The sequence below is a fragment of the Pteropus alecto genome, unplaced genomic scaffold, assembly GCF_000325575.1.
Source record: "Pteropus alecto unplaced genomic scaffold, ASM32557v1 scaffold106, whole genome shotgun sequence".
Lineage (NCBI taxonomy): Eukaryota > Metazoa > Chordata > Mammalia > Chiroptera > Pteropodidae > Pteropus > Pteropus alecto.
This window is the reverse complement of record NW_006442103.1, coordinates 15,918,509-15,939,252: the sequence shown is the minus strand read 5'-3', so window position 1 is coordinate 15,939,252 and position 20,744 is coordinate 15,918,509. Positions and strand designations below refer to the sequence as shown.

Here is a 20,744-nt window from a genome sequence, read left to right as displayed (position 1 = left end):
AAAATAATAGAAAAATACTTTTAAATAGTAAATTCATAACAGTATTGGAGAACAACAAAATGTGTCAGAGGATTGGGAGGATTCCTAGAAAATGCAAGTCAGGTGGGATCGGACCAATGGAGAAACAAGAGCAAAGTTTAAAACATATTTTTAAAAAGTTGCAGCGAAATTTAAAAAAATAAAAAAATAAATAAATTAAAAAAAAAAAAGGGAGTTCTAACACAGGTGTTTCACCAATAGAGCTCTAGGCTTAGAAATCAGGGCAGCGCCCCACCTGGAGAGTGGGAAGCAGCAACCTTAATAAGCAGAAGCCACGGGCCCTGCTCCCTCCTTCCACGGTGATCGCGGGGAAGGACCCCCGTCGGTCCCCTGGTGACTGACCGTGCACCAGCAAGTGAGAAGGGGTCCTCAGTGGGAACTAAGACCAGGCACCCAGGAGTCATCAGCCTTGGAGACAAAAACAGCCCTATCAGTGAAAGTAAAGTACACAACTCAATAAATTAAAGGAATAGCACCTAAAAATAAGAGTACATAGTTAAACTGAAAAACTCGAAAGTGAGTGAAAGTAATATTAGCAGGGACTTAAGAGGTTCACAGTCCATAAGATAACAATGTTTAAAACTTGCTATGTAGAAAAATCAAGAGTTCTTAGCTATTAAGAGAACAATTGTGAAAAACTGTTGGGGGAGGGGGTGGATTGTGAGGGAGAGAAAAGGTAAGAGATATGGAAAAGGGATCTATGTGATAGAATTTCCAGAAGAAAACGGTGAAGGGGGAACAATAGGAGGAAAATAATTGAAGAAATAATATAGAAAAATTTCCCAGAGCCTAAAAAAATACTTTAAACAGGACCACCAAGTGCCAACCAGGATTGATACTAATTATTTTTAGAAGATCATTTAGATATGTCCTGGTGCCACTTTAGGACTGCATAGATAAACAATCCCAAAGGCATCCTGAAGAAACCAGTTGCCTATAAAAGAATAAGAACCAGACGGACGTTAGGCTTCTCATTAGCATCACTGCCAGTGGGGCTCGTCATGTTCATCGGGAGGCCATAAATACTGATACTGATAGATGATGTATCCATAGCACCTCTAAATACTGTGCATACTAGATAGATACTGATAGGAACTAAATATTTAAATATGAGATAAAATTTTCAAGGTAGTCTTTAGAAAAATTGAAACAGTGGATAATTCCCCAGTTATATAAGGGAAGAGTAAAAAAAGAGAAAAACCTAAAACAAGTCAATCTAATAAAAGAGAGGAAATAGAAAGAAAACAAATTGAAGACAAATAGAAAAGGAAGTACTGTTGTGCTGGTTTATCGAGCTATTTTCTCTGAGCTCCGAATCTATCCTTCTATGATATATTCTGTGACACCAAGCCTGGAAATCTGCAAATAGCTTTTTTTGGATTATTTTTCACCTATTTCAGTTTGACAGACCGTGTTGTTAACCAGTCTCTTCCTTGCTTCTGAGAACACTGAACTTTTGCTTTTCCTTCAGATTCTCTTTGCGGATGGCACTGTGAGCAGTAGTCGCAATTCAGGGCCTGTTTGTCCCCCTGCTGAAATGCCACTAAGCCCTCATAGTGCAGATATGATGGACTCAGTTTCTCAGCAAAAATCAGAAACAGCACCGTCGGAGACTGTCATCACAAAGAAAGGTAATAATGAAGCCTTTCGATTTATAATGGATAATAAATTCAGGTGTTTAATTAATGTTTAATAAATATTTGATATCATTTATCAAACATTTATAGTTCTCATCTTTTATGAATAGATTCGTATATATTTATATATACATACATGAATTTTAATTGGGATCCCTGCATTACATACTGATTTGCGAATTGCTTTTTTTCTCTTAGTAAGAAACAAGGAACATTTTCTCAGGTCATTACACACATCAGCTCTGCTGCCTGGGCTGCTGTTTTAGGGTTGGTGAGCATATCAGTGTCAAGATTCCGAGCAGGCATCTCTGTGGTTCTCTTGATATTTTCCTCAGGGTTGCAAGAAGGCCGCATCAGCTCCAGGCATGAGGTCCTCAAATAGTAACTTACAAAGCAGGAAAGGAAGTGGGTGAGCGCAAGAGCTTTCTCTATATCAGGGAGGTGTCTCTCTATATCGGGGATCGTTCGGGGTCCTGCTCTAGTCATTTCGGGTTCTGCCTGCACAGGCTTCTTCTGGAATGGGATCCTGGCCTTTTAGAGGAGTGACTATTGAAAAGTTCCGAGATCTGCGAGCAGCTACATGTATGTACCTGCACCTCGTCCATCCCAGCAGCTCTCCTACGTCCGTCTCGGCAGGCCTCCTCTTTGGCTGTGCTTTTGGTAGTTCAGTTGGAGTATGAGGGTTTCCCTAGTTTTTCTACAACTGTAATTTCTGGGTTTTCTGTTGTTCTTATTGCTTCAGTGATTTACAGAATGAGAAGAGTCATAACTCTTGCTGCTACCTATCTGACTGAAACAGAAAGTCTCTCACAGTTTTTTTCAGTTTTTTTTGCTGTTCTTTTTTGTCTATCTAAAGTGGTTCACTAACTTTTAGGCTTTCTTCTTTCCTAATATAAGCATTTGTGGCTATAAATTTACTTCAGTGTACTGTGTTAGCATCATTCCATGAGTTATATTTTAATGCCAGCCTTATTAAGATATAATTAACAGACCATAATATTCACCTATTAAAGTAAACAGTTTTAGTATTTCACAGAGTTGTGCAACCACCTCCATTACATAATTTGTAACATTTTCATCACTCCCCTACCAGAAGCCAGTACCCATCAGCAGTCACTCCTCATTCCACCTCCTGGCGCCTCAGCACCACTACAGTACTATTTCTGTGCATTTACATGTTCTAGACATTTAATATAATGGAAACATACAATATGTAGCCTTCGTGACTGGCTTCTTTCGGCAAAATGTTTTCAAGGTTAATCTTTGTTGTCGCATGTATCAATACTTCGTTTTTACAGTTGAATAGTACTCCATTATACAGATATATCACATTTTGCTTATCTATTCATAAATCGATGGACATCTGAGTTGTTTCCACTTTTTGGAAATTACAGATAAAGTTGCTATGAACACTTTCGTATGAGTTTTTGTGTGGACATGTATTTTCATTTCTCTGAGTAGATGCCTAGGAGCGGAATTGCTGGGTAATAGAGTAACTCTGTCTTTAGTATTTTGAGGACCCGACAAACTGTTGTCCAAAGCAACTGCACTATTTTACGTTCTTGCCAGCAATGAATGAGGCTTCCAACTTCTTCACACCCTTGCCAACGCTGTTACCGTCTGTCTGTAGCCATTCTAGTGGGTGTGAAGTTGTTTCTCCACCTCCAGGGTTTGTTATTGCTGCTGTTATTGCTGTTCCGAGACTTTCCTGGACTTATTCCATAGTCTGTTTCCTTTATTTTGTGTCGCCATCAAAATCTCTGCTCAGTTAGCTTAGTGGTCAGACAGTGATTGGACAGAGATTTCCCTAAATGCCTCAAACCAAAGAGTCTCCCAGCCTTTACCAAGATCTTTGTGTGCTTACTGGGGAACACCTTCATCACTCTGACGGTTTAGACCCTAGCCTCAGTTTCAAGGTCAGCTAGAGGTGAGAGATTTGGTGTTTCTCAGGTCCTTCCTGGGCATGAGTACAGTCTTGCATGTGCATGTGGCTTCTAGATTCCCACACAAATGTCAAAATGTTTCAAAGCCCCCAGTGGACATCTCATGCTCTAGTTTTCCCTTTAAAATTTTTTGGCCAGCCTCTTGCTCACCCCAACTATTATTGCTGCCTCAGGCAGCCACATTGAAAACAGTTGCCACTGATTGTTTGAACAAGGTCCCCAGAAAAAGACAGTGAGTGAGTTCTGACTCAAGTCAGAGTAGGGATTTCCAGGGAGTTTCAGACAAGTCAAACAATGACAGTTCTCTGAGAACGGGGCTTTCCGGGAGAATTCCAGACCCATCTGCTCCCTCCAGCAGCTGCTCTGGCGTTGTTTTTCACAGCTACGTGATTTGAGGGCTATCATTTTCTTTTTTTTTTTTATGGAATTGCAGATGGGAGAGGAGGAAGGATGGGAATAGAGCAAGTTATAACACCACGAGGCAGTTTTTCTTATTGAGATTCAGCTGTTTTTCTTAAATTGTTCTTCAGATTGTTGCAATTCTTTGGTTTATTTCCAGAGTTCTGAAAAAGTTACATTTGTTCATTTTTTTTCAAGTGTTCTCACTGTTTTTATGAAGGAGTGGATTTTCAAACGTTCTTACCTGCCAATTTTTATCTTTTAACTTAAGGTTTTAGTGTATTTATTGTATAACAGATATTTTCTGAAAAATATCTTTATGTTGTCCTCATTCTTGAAAGATAATTTCACGGGGTATAGAATTATAGATTGACAGGTATTTTCTCTCTGTACATTGATAATAATTCTCCATATTCTTCTTGCTTTCAATGTCACTGTTGAAAAGTTGGCTGTGAGTCTAATTGTTGTTGCTTTGAAGATAACCTGCCTTTTAAATATTTTCTTTTTTATTAAAATTTCAATATGATATAAGTAGTGGATTTCTTTTTATTTACAAGTAAGAATAGATTGTGCTTCTTGAGTCTGTAGATTATTATTTTTCAATGATTCTGAAAAGTTCTCAATAATTATTTCTTCAAATATTTCTGATCCATTTCTTTCTCTTCTAAAATTCCAATTAAACATATGTTAGAGGTCTTTAACCTTTCTTTCATTATTTTTGCCACTTTGGCTCTCTGAGCTTCATTCTAAATCTTTCTACAGGTGTAGCTTTCTGTTTTCTTAGTGCTCTAGAAATATAAATAGGTCCAAAATTTATCTGAAGGCAATGGAAAGGCTTAGCTTGATGTGTATCTTCTTTGGTTCCCACTATTAGTTGAGTCTGCATCTTAGGCCAGCTAAGATCCATGCCCTGATATGCAATTCGTGGTATGAAACTGAAGGATTTTACTGGTTAACGATTCTTGTCATCTTTGCTTGCAATCTGTTTCTAGGCCTGAGTTTATTTAGATTGAGTCTTGATAACATTGGTAAATCTCATCTATAGATTACTCACTATTAGTTATACAAATGGAGTAAATCTATTCTGATAGAAGGTTAGAGATATTATTCACAGAGTTCCAAGAGGGTATCTTCCTGTTCAGTATGGATGGTGGCAGGGAGGAATGGGGTGGGGAAGTTGTTATCAAATGATTATCAATGTAGTGATTAAACTGAACAAATCTTCTCCCCTAGTGAGAGGCCAAGGATATGCCTAATTGATAAGGTTCTTCAGATTCAGGGCTGAAGAAAGATGTTCCCTATCTATGCCTGACAAAAATAACAAAATCAGGAGACCGAAAAGTTAAAAATCTAGTAAAAGGAGTCTGGAAGTTTGACAGATATATGAGAGGAAAAGGTAGGCTTTAAAACCCACTGCACAGAACCCAAAATCTGGTATCCAGGGAACTATAATGAAGACTCGAAAGTGTACAGAAATTGACCAAAACAGGTATTGTGTCGTAAAGTGAACTGTATATATGCCACATGTATGTTTGGAGGGGAGGTGATGAGAATCCAGCCAAGGTTCAAGTGCCAAGATTAAGATATTCATTACCTGATATCTTACCCTTTGAGAAATAATATAATTAATGAATATACCTTAGAATTTTTATACCACAATGTCTTTACACTATATCAAAATAATGAATGATTTGTATAATTGATATTATAGTTATATCGTTGTGTTTGATTTTACTTGAACTTCCGCAGGAAGGAGTCACAAAAATCAGTTATCAGTGCCACATAAGAATGAAATCCATGAACCTCCCCCAGAAATAGTTCAAACAGTAAGTCCTGTGGAGGGTCACGTAGGCACCTGGTTTACAACCACACCTGAAGGGAATCGGATCGGCACCAAAGGATCAGAAAGAATAGCAGACTTGGCACCGTTGTTATCCTTTCAAGCCAAAGATCCCATCAGTGGAACGGTATGGCAAACTGTTACATATTGCAAAACTTCCTAAATTGCTAGAATTCTGAAACAACACATAGAAGGATGCCTGGCAAAGAATAAATTTTCAGTAACTATTTTTTAAGTAGGAAGTAGTGGATGGATAGATGAATGGATGGATGAATGGATGGACTCTTCCTCCCAAATCTAAAAGCATTGTGTGGTTTATTTGACCAGCATAGTGTACCATGAAATACTAATTTTTGAAATGAGAGACAGGTCATGAATTTTCTGTACCACTTGTAAGATATATATGATTAATGATGTCATATATTTCCTAATGTTGAATGCATTTGTATATATGTCTTACTTTCTAGAAGTGAGTGCCTGTGCCTTATACCTGCTTCTTTGCTTGCACCTGATGTTGAATGATAGAAATTTATTCATAGTCTTTGACTTCAAAGAACTTATAGTATATTTAAAGAAACGCTCACATTAAAACTCAAGGACATCACAGAGCAACTGTAAAAAAGACTGTATTTGTAGCATAAAAATAAGTAGCAGATGAGTGGTATAGAAAATAATGGTTTTGTTTAGGGTGTGAAATTCCTGAAATGAACAACAGCACCTTCTACATTCCAGGCTTCCGGTTAGGGGTTTTGCATACATTATTTCATTAGTCCTCACGCCAATGATATTACACAGATGAGGAAATTGGGCCTCAGCAAGTCACATAACGTGGTCAGGAGTACAGAAGTGTGGGAGCCAGGATTAGAACCAATTGTCGGTGACTGAAAACTGGGCTCTTTGCATTTTCCAGTTAGTCCTCTGATATCTTTGAGGAACTTTGCAGCACCATCTGAATCTAAACAAGATGAAGAACTTCCCAGGTTCCTGCCCTTGTTTACAGCCACGTGCTGCTGGTCAGAAGCAAAACGTTTGCTTCCTGTTGAGATGAATGACATTGACTGATCAACCGTGTTTTCCCTTCTTCTTCAGTCTGTTTCTGAAATAATTTCATAATATCTGACTTTGTGTGCTATTTATCTTTTCTGGAAGACTCAAAATAGGTATCATCTCATGAAGACGTTTTGGTCACTTCAGATAACTCACTTTAATTCAGCTCCTGGTATCGATTCTTTGGCTTATTATAATTTTTATTAATGTTTTCTTAGGTAATAACTCTCAATTTCCCTTATTAATACGTATCACCATTGTGGAGGCACGAACCAACATCCGAGAGCCTGAATTCAAGTATAAATTAAACATCAGACACCTAACAGAAGACTAACGATGATAATAATATTTACTGAGCACTCATTGTGTTCAGGCCCTTTTCTCATGCTTTCCAAATACTAAGTCATTTAATTCTCACAGCAGACTATTGTTTCCATTTTACAGATGAGGTAGCTAAGAAATTTATTATTTATCAGAGAGGGTAAATAATTTTTCCAACATCACACAGCGTGTGGTAGTCAGAACGTGGACCCCAAGATTGCATTCCAGATCCCAGTGCTTTACCAACTATGCAAATAAGGGCCAAAAAACTAACCTGATCCTATGAAACGAACTTGAAGATGGGTGTTTTTCACAACACCTGACACAAAGCGTCAGGTTTAGAGGAGCGGGCACTGATCTTGTTGGGTCTGAGCCCCAGACACACGCCTTACTGGATGCGTGGCTTCGGACAAGCGTCTCGTCTGGGCTTCCTTATCACAATGTTGAGATAATAGCCATTACCTGGAATAGTCGGGAAGATTACTACCAGATCCAGCCCTGTCAGGTGTTCAGGAAACGTTCTCGTGTGACCAGAAAATGTGGATGTTATGTGGCATTGTGAAATGTGTAAGTCTAAGCCATAATATGGAAATATCTATACTTGATGAGGTTCTAGTACTAATCATTGCTAACTTGATGACCAACTAAGCGCTGAGCACGTTCCCGGCTTTATCTCATTTACCGCACGTAACATCCCTGGAGAGGACACGAGTGTTGGCTCCTTTTGCAGATGAGGAAACCAGAGCACAGAGAGGTTAAGCAACTTGCCTAAGTCCCCCAGCCATCTGTGGAGCCAGGATTTGAACTCGAGCAGCCCAAGTCTCACCCACTACATTCTACAGCAGTATTTCTCGTTATACACACCTGGCTGAGAGTGCCAACGATAAGAACCTAAAGTAATGATCAGCATGCGTTTCCCTCTTAAATACAGTGATTTCTGCCTACCGTAATGAGATAAGAAGGTAATTATCCCCTGCTCCCAATAGCCACAGAACATCTGAGTCAAAAAATAGCAAACTTACTCTCATATCCATCTGGACCCCTTGGGGAAATACTGTGTTCATTACAGTTAGGACAGTAAGAAGTAAGAAAATACTCGATGATTAAAATATGTATTCTGTAATTTGCAACCCAATCGTTGGTGGTTGAACTCTCCAGAAGCAAACACTGAGGCGGAGTTTGGGGTGCAAGATATTTGTTAGGGACACCGGCTGTGAAAGGAAGGGGGAAGAAGCACGAATGGGCATGGGCAGAAGCTGAGCTCGGCGCAGACCCAGCAAAGCCTCGGTCAACCAGCAGGAGCTCAGGAGCCAGTATCCCCTGCCCCAGTGTCCCAAGTCTGGTAGGAGGATTCAGAGTGGTCCCTGGACGCAGCTACTTGGAACGATGTGTCAGGCAAAGCATCTCTCTGCGGCCAAGGCAGACGCCGAAAGAGCTGAGAGCTAACGGGCAGTTTCCTGACTGTCCCCTGCTGCTGGGGAAGAAGTCCTTTCTTGAGAGAGATCTGGGCCATGCGTCTCCATGTCTGCCGCATCTACAAATGTGCATGTGCGCACGTGCACACACACACACACACACACACACACAAACACATGGGTTTAGAGCTTTGCTGGTCAACTGTTTAGCTATTGTATATAAGGGCCTGATTGTTCTTTAAGTTGAAGCATTTGTCATGATAACTGAATGTTTTCTGTGATTCCTACTCTAGTCTACAAACTTAAAACCATTCAGTACTGCTTTGCCCTCCTTGGGATAAAGACGAAAGTCCTTAGCATGGCCCGAAGCCCTTCCCAGTTCCGTATCTCTCCTTCCAGCCTTTCCCACCACTCTCCCTGCTGCCCTCTGCGAGCCTTCGTGTCGAGCACGCCTTCACCTGTGTGGCATCCCTACATTGACACACTAAGTCCAAGCTCAGGCATTGCTTCCTCAGAGGGGAAGCCAGACCGCGTCAGGACGCTCACGGCAGACAGTGGTCCCTCAAATGGCTCTTTCAGCATCTTCTGTAATGACTATCCTTCGTCTGGTCTGTAACTCCCAGCACCTGTCATGGTTCACAGCACATAGTCAGCACCCCATAAACCTGTGTTCAGTGGGGTTGCGCTGGAATAGACCTGGATGACACTGGGCTGACAAAGTGGCTACACTGTGGCTTCCTGTCTTGGGTGACAACAGCTATTTTCTTTCTCAAATATTCTATCCAGTTTGTACAGTAATACTCTCCACTGGATCAGGTTAAAATGGACAGTCACGATAACAGGACACGATCAGCTTTACTCTACAACTGCATTTCCCTGGCTTCAGGGAAGGGTGCAGGACCGGAGGTCAGCGCGCTGCAGCAGCCTGGCCCCACTGGGAGGCCCAGCAGCGACCCACAGGCACAGCTCCTGTTACCCTCAGCCCCACACAGGCATACGTGACAGCCACAGACAGGAGCATGTGAGTGTGCGGATCAGTCTGACACGCAGAAGCCACGATCTCTGTTCCCCACCAGTCCTCACGTTCTGTTCTGATGTCAGGCTGAGGCCTGCACACCAACTCGCAAACAGGCAAGGGAGGCTCAGCGCGCCATGCTTACCGGAAACCTCTAGAGTCTAAGGAAGCAAGACCTGAGGTCATTTTCCCAGGCAGACCTGGGTCAGGCCAGTCCCGATGTTAACTTTTACTCACAAATATGCGACAGTGGAAGAAGCAATCAGTTTTGAAGTCGAAATAGCCTTAGTCTGGCACCGGCCCTGGCATTTGCTGGGTGACCTCAAGCAAGTTTCTTCTGGAAGCCTAAAGTTCCTCATCTACAAAATGGGGACATCATTGCCTGCCTCTCAGGATCACTGTAACGGACCAAGTAGATGAGATAAAACTTTCACTGATATAAATCACTAGGATTTTGATAGTATTCGATGGAGTGTAAAAAGTAAACATGCTTGGCATTAACCACGTGATGGAATGACCGCCCTCTACCCCTGTCTGTTCAGGTTATGACGACTCGAGAGGACAAAGTGGTCATTGTTGAAACGAGAGATGGTACTCGGATAGTGGATCACGCCGATGGTACCAGAATCACAACCTTTTATCAAGTTTATGAAGATCATATAGTTCCTCCAGATGATCAAGAAATATGTAAGTTTTATTTTTCTAGTATAGGACAATATTTTATAAGTCTTTATGAAAAGACAGCTAGGAACCTCACTGATTTTTGAACATACACATAAGAAAAATAATTTTTCGAAGAACTCAGTCAACAGAAGAATATTCATGCAGTCCAAAGCAGGGCCCAGGAGGCCCCCTTATCATGATCTTTATCCTCGGCAGACACGGGAGTGATAAGAGCTCTAGTGGCTGATGGATAGTAATAGTGCCTTTTCCATTTTCAGCACTGTTAACATAAAAATAAAAGGCCAAAGTGAGAGGCAAAAAGCACTTATTTGAGAGATAGGTTTTTTTTTTTTAATTGTCTTAAGAGGTTCTCTTTTTCTTATATTTTACTCAATTCATACACTATTTTTTTTGTCTGTTATGGATTTTTTTCCCTTTGAGTCCTGCTATATATATATATACATATATATATATATATATATATCTGTTCAGAAAGCACTGATTCAGGCAGGAACCCAAATTGAGTCCTGATTAGGAGATAAAGATGAGGCTTGTTTGTGAGAAAGGGAAGGGGAACAATGACATCAATAGAAGGAAGACATTTCCATGGGTGCAAATAAGCTGACGTAGTGATGCCAATTCTAAACAACGTTTTAAATTTTCAGTGGGGTAGTCATCAGTCCAGTAGTCACAGTGTCAATGATAAGTGACAAAGGCAGGTGTGCAATGCTGCAGAGTAATATATAACTTATGCCAACGTAAAGCACGTGAAATATTGTTCCTTGTTTTTGATATGCACTTATATAAAGGCATACGAATGGGTTGCAAGAGAAGAAAATAAATCCAGAGGTAAAGAGGAAAGTGAACTTCAACCTTCTGTCATTTTCCTCTTACATACATATTAAAAGTGTTGAAGCAAATATGGCAAAATGTGAACAATATTAATTTTGGTTGGTGAGTATATGAATAGTTAATTTATACTTTATGCTTTTCTGGATGTTTTCAATTTCTCAAAATAAAAATAGTAGTGAGAACAAAACAGGACACCAAAGTAAGCCAGAAGAGTTACTCTGGAGGAGTTCTCCGCGTTGACAGGGAGCGGACCGCGCTCCCGCCCCGGTCTCGCTCCTGGGCCAGGCGGCCAGGAGGAGCGCGGTCGGCAGGTGAGCACGTTGCCTGTGTGCGCATCTGCTCACCTCGCGTTTGCTTGCAGCCGAAGATCTGCGGACGGTCACCAGGCAGGTGAAGTGCATGCGCGTAGAAAACTCGCACTACGCCACTGTCATCACCAACTGCGAGGACAGTAGCTGCTGTGCTACGTTTGGGGATGGGACGTCTGTTATTGCAAAGCCGCAGGGAACATACCAGGTAGGTGTGGGGAGAAAGTGAGGTGTGCCAAAGATGGGAGTCCATTCGGCTAAGGACACCCTCCCCTCTGGGGCAGTGAACACTCCTGCCACGTGGACGGCCTAGCTCTCTCGTCTCGTCTGACCTGAGACTCTTTAGTCTCCTTTCACAATCCATCCAGGAAGAATAAACATTGTTCATTGTTCTGCTTGTCTTAACAGTGCTTTGGTGTTTTCGGGTCAAGGTTATAAACTAGAATGTATTTGGTGGGAGCCTTTACGTGGTCGGTGGTGGGCACAACGGCTGCTCGGTGCAGTCAGGTGAGCCAGCCTGTGCCTACCGGACCAGCTCCACCTCCTGCCACCTCTCCCGTCCTGCCCACTGCAGTCCATCCCCGCTCCACCTAATCTCCCCACGGACTCGCAGGTCCGTGTGGTCCCGGGAGGGCAGCTGCCCCGCTGCAGCAAAGCCTCGTGCTCGGAGGGCCGGGGAGAACCCCGTCGGCAGCCCCACTATCTCCCTGCGTTTCCCCGTTCAACACCCCACCTGCTGTCGGCCTGCAGACCCGTTAGTCTCGCAGGATTTGCCTTCATCTTCCACTTGCTGGACAAGGGGCACAAGTGCTAGGAAACCATACGATGTTGTTCAACACCCCACCTGCTGTCGGCCTGCAGACCCGCTAGTCTCACAAGGATTTGCCTTCACCTTCCACTTGCTGGACAAGGGGCACGAGTGCTAGGAAAGCATACGATGTCGCAGGACACCGAGAGCGCCAGGCCGGAAGACGGTGGACAGAGGCCTCAGTGACAAACAGTTGTTACCACAAGGGCTGCTGAAGCCGCTTTATCCCTCCCGTCCTGATAACGTTGTCCTACTCGCTCCTCACCCAGTGTGGATTGCCAGGGGGCCAGGAAGGTGCTGAAAGTGAGCAGTGACTGAACCATCGCGGCAGGAGGAGACGGTGCTGCTCTTTGTCTTCCGCAGCAATCGCAATGTCCATGTTCAGGAAGATTGGCCACGGCCGCATTCCAGTACCATGTGCCGCACCAGGAGTCACGGGAATCTCCTAAGATTCTGTGATGAGGCCGGCCTTTACCTTGTTTTTAGCATAGCCCCCGGCTCTAATGATTACAGCTAGCAGGGCCGAGGAATTTCAGCACCAGCGAAAGTTCCCACTGAAGGAAAAGACGTGAACAGCAAAGAAATCCAACTTGGAGATGCTCAGTGTCTGCCATTGTTGTGTAGCCACTTGTTCCTTCCAGGTTTGCCCAGTGTCCCGAAACACAGCCCAAGAAAGGACTAGAAGGTTGGTCGCTCCTTAGTTCCCAACTGAAACAAACAAATACTCTCACAATAAGTTTACCAATGACTTGTAGTTCTAAAGTTTTATAGAACTGAAATGTGTTATTCAAAAATACCTTCTGCCCATCCTCTGCTCACTGGCCCTGGCACCGTGATGATCACGGGCACTATGATGAGCGAGACTGGATTTTCGGCAGTGTGTAAGAGAGACAGGCAGGGCTTGGTGTCGGCCACTGCTGCGCCTTGGTAGTGCCAGAAAGAGTAATCAAAACATCAGAGGGAAGGTAGGTATAGCAATTGTTGTTCTCTGCGATTATAATGTGTCACAAGTGGGCATGCCAGCATAGGAATGAGGACAAATAAAAGCTTCTAAAAGCATTTGTCCAACAGCTTCTGACCCTCTTGGGGATGATTCTTGTCCAAGAAAAAATTGCAGACTTTTTGAATAGTCTAGGCCAAATGTGTTTACTTCAGTTAAAATATGTTTTTATTCTTTTATATTAAATATCTGAAATAAGAAGGCACAAAACAGTTCCTTAGAAGAGATTATTAAAGTGAGTGGATAAAATATAAGGATATAGGAGAGATTATCCCCTATTATTTAGTTGGGCTCCGATCAGGTAGCCCTTCCCAAACCCTAAGCCCTCTCTCGGGTTTTCTCCCTGAAGGAAAAGTTGGTGGCTGGGATCTATGGATAATTTTTTTGCCCCAAATGATTTTCAAAATCCCTCAAATTCAAACAAGAGATTTTTAACAATTCCTCTCTTTCTGTCACCCTTCCAGGTGTTACCTCCGAACACAGGCTGCCTTCACATCGATAGGGATTGCTCGGCCATCTACTGCCACGAATCGAGCAGCGACGTCTACCAGCCCTCCCAAGAACGCGAGCAGCTGCGAGCGAGCCGCTACATCATGAAGCACACCTCGGAGGTGATCTGCGAGGTCCTGGATCCCGAGGGAAACATCTTTCAGGTAAAGCGCATCGTTAGCACGAAGAGAGGGGCTAGGGCTTTGTTGATTTCACTTGTTTACACAGGCCCAACAGCTAACATGGCTTTTACATTGTTAAAAGATTGGGAAAAAAATCAAAAGGAGAAGACTATTTTATGACACAAAAATTATGAGAAATTCAAATTTCAGTGTTATTATGTAACGTTTCATTGGAACATTAGCATCAGAGTGCCTTGGCTTACACATTGTCTATGGCTGCCTTTGCATACAATGGCAGAGTTAAGTAGTTGCAACAGAGACTGTATGGCCCACAAACCCTAAAATATTTACTGTCTGGCCCTTGACAGAAAAGGGTTTACCAGCCCCTCCTCTGGGCGCTTGTATGTATTTTTCACTCCTCAACCGACAGTAGGATTTCATGTGTCAGCTAGTGAGTGGTAAAGTAATTTTTCAGATTTGGAACCATACCAACTTTGTTGGGTGGGCAGGCAAGTCTTGATCCAGCTGCTTTTTTCTGTACTAAATAAATGAGAGTCTTCTCAGTGTGAGTTCAGGCTGCTAATAAATTTCAATTTACGATGAATTGCAATTGAAAGCCCAAAGCCCTCTAGGTTGAAACACGTGGGCCACACAGGCCAAGCACCCTGCAGGGCGTTGCTGCTCCTCGTGGCCACCCCGTCAGTGGTCCTTCGGCCTGAACCACACTCCTTCCTGGAGGGACCCCGGCCGTATCTAGGCATTAGTGATGGCGAAAACGTTTCCTCTCCTAGTGACGCTAAATCTGCTTTCCCGTGTAATTTATCCATGGGTCCTAATTCTGCACTTGGAATCGCAGAATATAAACCATTTCCATGCTGTCATTTTTTTTAAATATTTCAAGACAGCTATCACATGAGTAGCCTTTTCTCCATGTTTAAACGCCCTGTTCCCTGAACTCGTCTTCAGAAGATGAGGGTTGGAGTGCCCTGCCATCCCAGTCACCCTCCTCAGTGTGTTCCTCTTTGTTTTCTGGTGTGTTTTCACAGTGCACGTGTGGTCTGGGGGTTTTCACCTTTCTGTACTTCGTGAGCAATACTTTGCAAATAAACATCCCTGGTTTTCTAAGAATACCAAAACGTCACTTGCTTTCTCAAATGCGATCGGCAGGAATGTAAGCTTCATGGCATTTACTTTCTTTGTCCCTTAGGTCATGGCTGATGGTAGCACGTCAACTCTGCTACCTGAAGACAATTCGGAAGATGATTTAAATACAGAACCTGAAGGCTATGACAGTTTATCATCGACTCACCTTCATAAGAATCATCTACAAATCTATGGTGAACATGTCCCCAGGTAATATGATAAAAATAATACCAGGACCTTTATTTTTAATTCCAAGTGCAAGGAGGATGTTAACTGACTATTCCAAATAATTAGATTTTTGTTTCTTGGTGTAGATTTTTTGTTATCTATGCGGATGGATCGGGAGTGGAACTTCTTCGTGACAGTGACATAGAGGAATTCCTCTCCTTGGCATATGGAGAATCAACAGCTGTCGTTCTTCAGGAGCCAGTGCAGGAGCAGCCAGGTACAGAACCCGAACTCTCGGGGGCTCACTGTGTCCCCCACCAACTCTCACCCTCTTTATCCAGTTCACCTCCGGGTCATCTCTCCTTTGTTTCCCTTTGCTCACTTTTCAACTCTACTTTCCACTTGGCCATGTCAACCTCTTTACGGTTTTTTATATTCGTACCAAGCTTTATCTGAACATCAGCCTATGTGACTGGTGGGCGAGTCCTTCTCCTACCTACAAGCAGATTTGTTTCTGTGTTTAGGTGTGTACCTAGGCTCCTCTTCTTTTCATCTTGGTAGGGAACAAAGCAAAGAAAAGTGAGCTGTCTCCCGTAAGTTTATTTTTTGTCATGTTGAAGGCATTGTCTTGATGAATTTAATAAAATAAGAGAAATTACATTTGATGTATGAGTTAGAAAGCCCACCTGAAATATAGGATAAGTTATATGATAGAGTCATTGGTCATTTATATCATTTGCATCGATTTCAAAGAAATATGTGACTAAAGGCTAGAGACCCATATTGCATTAAGAATCATCAGTAAGAACCATTTGTGTATTTAAACATAGATATAAACTTGCATATTATCTGTGTACCAAACTAGTGTGCTGTCTCTAGTTTATCTGTGCGCGTGTGTGTCATCTTTTCTCCAGTTGCTAGGATACATTTCGTGCTCGTTTATGAATAGGCCTGTGCACTGATATCTAAGTGTATCCGTGCACATGTGCACGATGTAGTCAACTTTCCTATCTGTCTGTGAATGTGAAGAGCGCATGCCCCAACCGGTTGCGCAGTGCCTGTGTGGACGATGTAAGAATAAGAATTCAAAGTGCTTTGTTAGTCAGTCATCTAACTAGCATCCATTTGACAGCCTACCATGCGCCACACCCTGGCTGGGAGTTAGGGACATGAGCTAAGACAGCATGGACCCTGCTGTCACAGAGCTTAGAGTTTAATGAGAGAGATAGGCAGTAACTGTATAGTCACACGGATAACTGATTATAGATTGGGAGCAGGCCTACGAAGGAAAGGAAGGTGGTTCTGTGAGAGCCTCTAACAGCCGAAACGGACATAGTCCAGAACGTTTCCGTGAAGACACTGGAGTTGAGAGCTGGCGGCAAGTAGGAGTAACTAGAGTAGGAGGAGAGAACACAAACCAGGAAGCATAAAACACTGAAGAACGAGTGAAAAGGGCCCACGTAGCCGAAACACGGAAGGGAAAATGGTGCAAAGTTGAGGCAGGGACTGGAGAGTGTTAAGGGCTCAGTTTCATCCTATGAGTAATGCGAAGTCGAAGAAGAGCATAGATCAGGGTCTAACAGAATCAGTCCCCCTGGCCCACGTGGGCAGACCCGCTCGTCATTGCCCTCTGAGGCAGCGCTCTCAGGTAGGGGCAGTGGGGAGGGAAGAAATGCCTGAGCTCAAGAAATGTCTCCTGGTGGACCTGGCCTGACGGGAGGTGGTTTTCGAATGACAATGAGGTGTCACCGAATACTTCCACGTGATCTAAGCCCAGTCTCTAGGTGTTACAATCTTTTGTGTTTGGTCGTAAGACCCTTAAGCATAATCGCTGTGTCTCACTTATCCAAAAGTGTTTGTTGAATATAGTGAATATCTCCTGAATTTTTCAGAATACTTTTAATGGAGAAGTGACCCTGTGAAAACTCTCTCTGAACTAGGTGCCCTCAGCATCACCGTCCTTCGCCCTTTTCACGAAGCATCACCATGGCTAATGAAGAAAGAATTAGATACAATTATTCCTCACAATCTCCAGTCAAGGTCATGGGAGACATTTCCCTCCATCGAGGTATGAATTTTCCTGCGAAAAAGTCACCATATTTGCATACCCGTCCGCTAATGCACCGCAGCTCAGGTCTTTTCCCACATATTCGTGTATTTTTATTCTCGTGTAAATTGTTAATGGGCTTAAGGAGTTTTATATTTAAAGATTTTAACATTTGCAGATTTTAGATATGCCTGACTAACTAATCTGCTTTATTTCTTCTTTTATCCTGTATTGCAGGCTTGAACATCTTCCTCTAATATGAAAATATTCACTCTGAGTAACCCACATTATACCTCTCCAATCACAGAATTACTGATATTATGCATCACAGAAATCTTTCCTTCTCTCCTTCCTTATTTGTTAGTTTTTAATACACAATTTTAGGTCTTTCACTCTCCCTTTTTTCTTAATTCATTAATGCACAAAGGGAATATATAAGAATAATGTGAAGGATTATACACATGGATTTGCACCTTAAAAGGTAAATGTACTTAGGTCAGGTTAGAGAAGCGCCACCTACAGTTTTTTAAAGAATGAAAGAAATTTTTTCGAGCAAGAACCAGGAAGTCCTGCATCTTGCAAGATTTGCCCTTTAATTTTGCAGGCAATTTATGTAGCGTGTTGAGGATATTGTCAGGAGTAAAATTATTAAATCAGTGGAGACATTGAAAACACGATCACAGAGAGGAACCTGTGCTTTGAGTTGTGATGATCTTTGCTTCCCTGCACAGTCTTGTAACAGCAGGGGCACAAATAACGAACCCTTAAGATAGCAAAGACCGCCTGGTCCTGTATTGTAATTTGGTGATTATGAGTGACATGGTGAATGGAGATGATCTGAATTCTCATCCTGGCTTGACCAGTTATTAGTGTGAGATTTGAGACAAGTCACACTGGACCTCTACTTTCTTATCTAAAAAATGAAAAGGCCACACCTAATGAATCACTAGCTGTATCCAAGTTGAAAGTCCTACGTTATGACAAATAATATGCCACATCTGAGATTCATGAAGGAAGTTCATTCTCTTCTTCTGCAGCTCCTATAGCTGTTGACCTTCTATGTCCAGTGGGAGTGGCCCAGCCCAGGCAGGACCCTGAGTGATTATCACTGACCAGGCATTGGACACTGAATAGCAATTTAAAATGACGCACATCAGACACACTAGGGCATCAAATCATACCACGCCTGAAAATCAATTACAAGGTTAACACTGAGATGTGAGTCAATCTAAGGCAAAGATTTCTGCTCAAGAGATCCTGGGGAGATTCTGGAGGCATGCTTCATCTAGAATGAGCTCAAAGACCACCCAAATCTACGGTTGATTTCTCTCTCAAAGAATCTCTAGGTCAAAATGAACAGGGAACAAGAGAGTCAAATACTGTTTAATTCCCAATGTCTTTGGCTACCTGTGGGTATTAAAGAATAGCCACATGCACTTGTCCCAAGCTGGGCTGCAGCTGCCTTATCACGACACAGTATTGCTTAGCACTCCCCTAAATGCTATACAGTGGGACCTCATGCAACGAGTTTTTAAAATATCCAGATTATTGGTAACACATATGAAAAGGAAAGCTTGCCCAGCTCTGTTACCAAATTTTCTTATGTCTGAATTTTTTCGAGAGCAGGAATCATTTTTTTTCACCTTTCCATTCCCCTCCAAGTGGTTCCTAGTGTAGTATAAACACAGTAAGTACTCAGTTAAAAAAAAGTCTAACGTTAAAACATTTTTATTTCATTGGTGGTTGTTTTGCGTTGTTTCGTCAACAGAAAAAAACTCCAGGACCTCCGTTTGGCACTCAGAATTGGAAGGGCCTTTTGACTGGCATCAGACAGCTAGTGAATCCCCCGGCTCCTGTTCTCAACTGCCCCGATGTGCTGCAGATGCGCCAGTTCGTCCAGCACGAGGTCATGAAGAAGGACGTGAAACTGAAGCTGCAGATTTCCCTGAAGGTAATGGAATCCAGGTAACCTGACCCCAGAAATCAGGAACGGGCAAGCCTTCCATTCGGTTTCCTAAGGAGCCTGAAATCATGTAATTAATGCAACGCCTGAATGTCGGCCTCCTAGAGGGTAGGACGCTGAGAGGTAGAAAATACGTAATGATTCCCAGGAGGCGTAGGAAGTGTTGAGGCCCCAAACACATTGAGAAGGTGAGTAACTTTCTATGTGGTTGCTCTATGGATTCCCCCTCGGCTCATTTTATGGAGAACAAGCCTAGTGACCGCTGGAAAAAGATAGAGCTGCATATTAATCAGATATTGTCTGTGGAAGAAAAGGATTGTTTGGTTTTATAAACGGCCTAAGAATTTGTAAACATATAGTTAATTGTATAAGCATATCTATCTCTCCATCTAGTTCGTTAACTGTCTCAGAAGAGAGATCATATGTGTTTTGATTATTGTTATATATCCAGCATCTGGAGTAGAGCAGGGGACCATTATTTATGGAAATAGATCAAATGTTTATGGAAAAAGTGGAAGCAAAGGCATGGACTAAGCAACTTACATTCATAGAATTACAAAGACTGTCCCCGCAAAGGATTCTGGAAATCATCTAGCCCAACTCTGTCCATTTTATTGGTGAGGACACTGGAGCATAGATTAGAAGCTGGGCCTCTCTGAAGTCCTCGTACAGTTCTAATAACCCATGGCCCTTAAAGCTTTGCTTCTCAATTGTTCAGGTCTTTGTTTACTAACATATTAAAGAAAAGGCTTTCCAGGTGGCTTGACCAGTGACTCACTGGTCGTTGAGCATTGTGAACCTAAATACTCTTAATCTTTTTATAATATTTCAAGTTGCTGTTGATTATATTGGTGTCTCTCTCTACCTTATTTCTGGTTTTTCTTAATTTACCTTATTCTGCTGATTTAGGATTATATAAACCATATTCTAAAGAAAGAAGATGAGCTGCAGGAAATGACAGTCAAAGATTCCAGAACCGAGGAGGAGAGGGGCAATGCCGCAGACCTGCTCAAGCTGGTTATGGTGAGAAAGAAGAGCTTTATGTGCCCACGTTTTTACTATGGTTTCAATATTAGATGCCGCAAGACAAAATTTTACAAGCAATAGCTGTTTCTGCCACATCTATGAAGCATTTTCTCTTCCATATAGTTTCTTATTTCTGTGGAAATCTGATTCCTTACATATTGAATTTTCCAAATGCTTTTAAGCTCTTTCTTAAATCATGAATAACTGAAGCCTTTTAAATAAAAGGTTTTATTGTCTTCAGAGAAATTGACCTTCCCCGAAATGTTGCATGAATAACGAATGAAACAGGAAGGAGGAATAAAAAGGGATTTCTACAACTTAAAATGATTTCCATTTTTAGAAATTTGTTAAGTGAAAGGAATGACTGAAAAATCACATAAGTTTTGTATGGTCATTAAAAATAATTCATCTTAGAGTAATTTTCATAAAATATCAAGTTGAGCCCATAAAGAATGCTTCTAAACAAAGTGAATTCATTAAGGAATCTATTCATTTCAGT

The 20,744-nt window shown here is 42.1% G+C and overlaps 1 protein-coding gene across 1 annotated transcript in view; it reads left to right on the top strand.

Annotated features, from left to right (window-relative positions):
• The window catches only part of SPAG17 (sperm associated antigen 17), a 152,140-nt gene that overhangs the window by 112,992 nt on the left and 18,404 nt on the right, over positions 1 to 20,744 (top strand). The window contains exons 28-38 of the mRNA XM_006919822.1: positions 1,511 to 1,670; positions 5,768 to 5,985; positions 10,199 to 10,343; positions 11,533 to 11,687; positions 13,752 to 13,940; positions 15,106 to 15,251; positions 15,356 to 15,486; positions 17,150 to 17,277; positions 19,025 to 19,207; positions 20,129 to 20,242; position 20,744. The exon at position 20,744 is cut by the window's right edge and continues 57 nt beyond it. Of these exons, the coding sequence (XP_006919884.1) occupies positions 1,511 to 1,670; positions 5,768 to 5,985; positions 10,199 to 10,343; positions 11,533 to 11,687; positions 13,752 to 13,940; positions 15,106 to 15,251; positions 15,356 to 15,486; positions 17,150 to 17,277; positions 19,025 to 19,207; positions 20,129 to 20,242; position 20,744 (1,570 nt within the window). The remainder of the gene's footprint in view (positions 1 to 1,510; positions 1,671 to 5,767; positions 5,986 to 10,198; positions 10,344 to 11,532; positions 11,688 to 13,751; positions 13,941 to 15,105; positions 15,252 to 15,355; positions 15,487 to 17,149; positions 17,278 to 19,024; positions 19,208 to 20,128; positions 20,243 to 20,743) is intronic.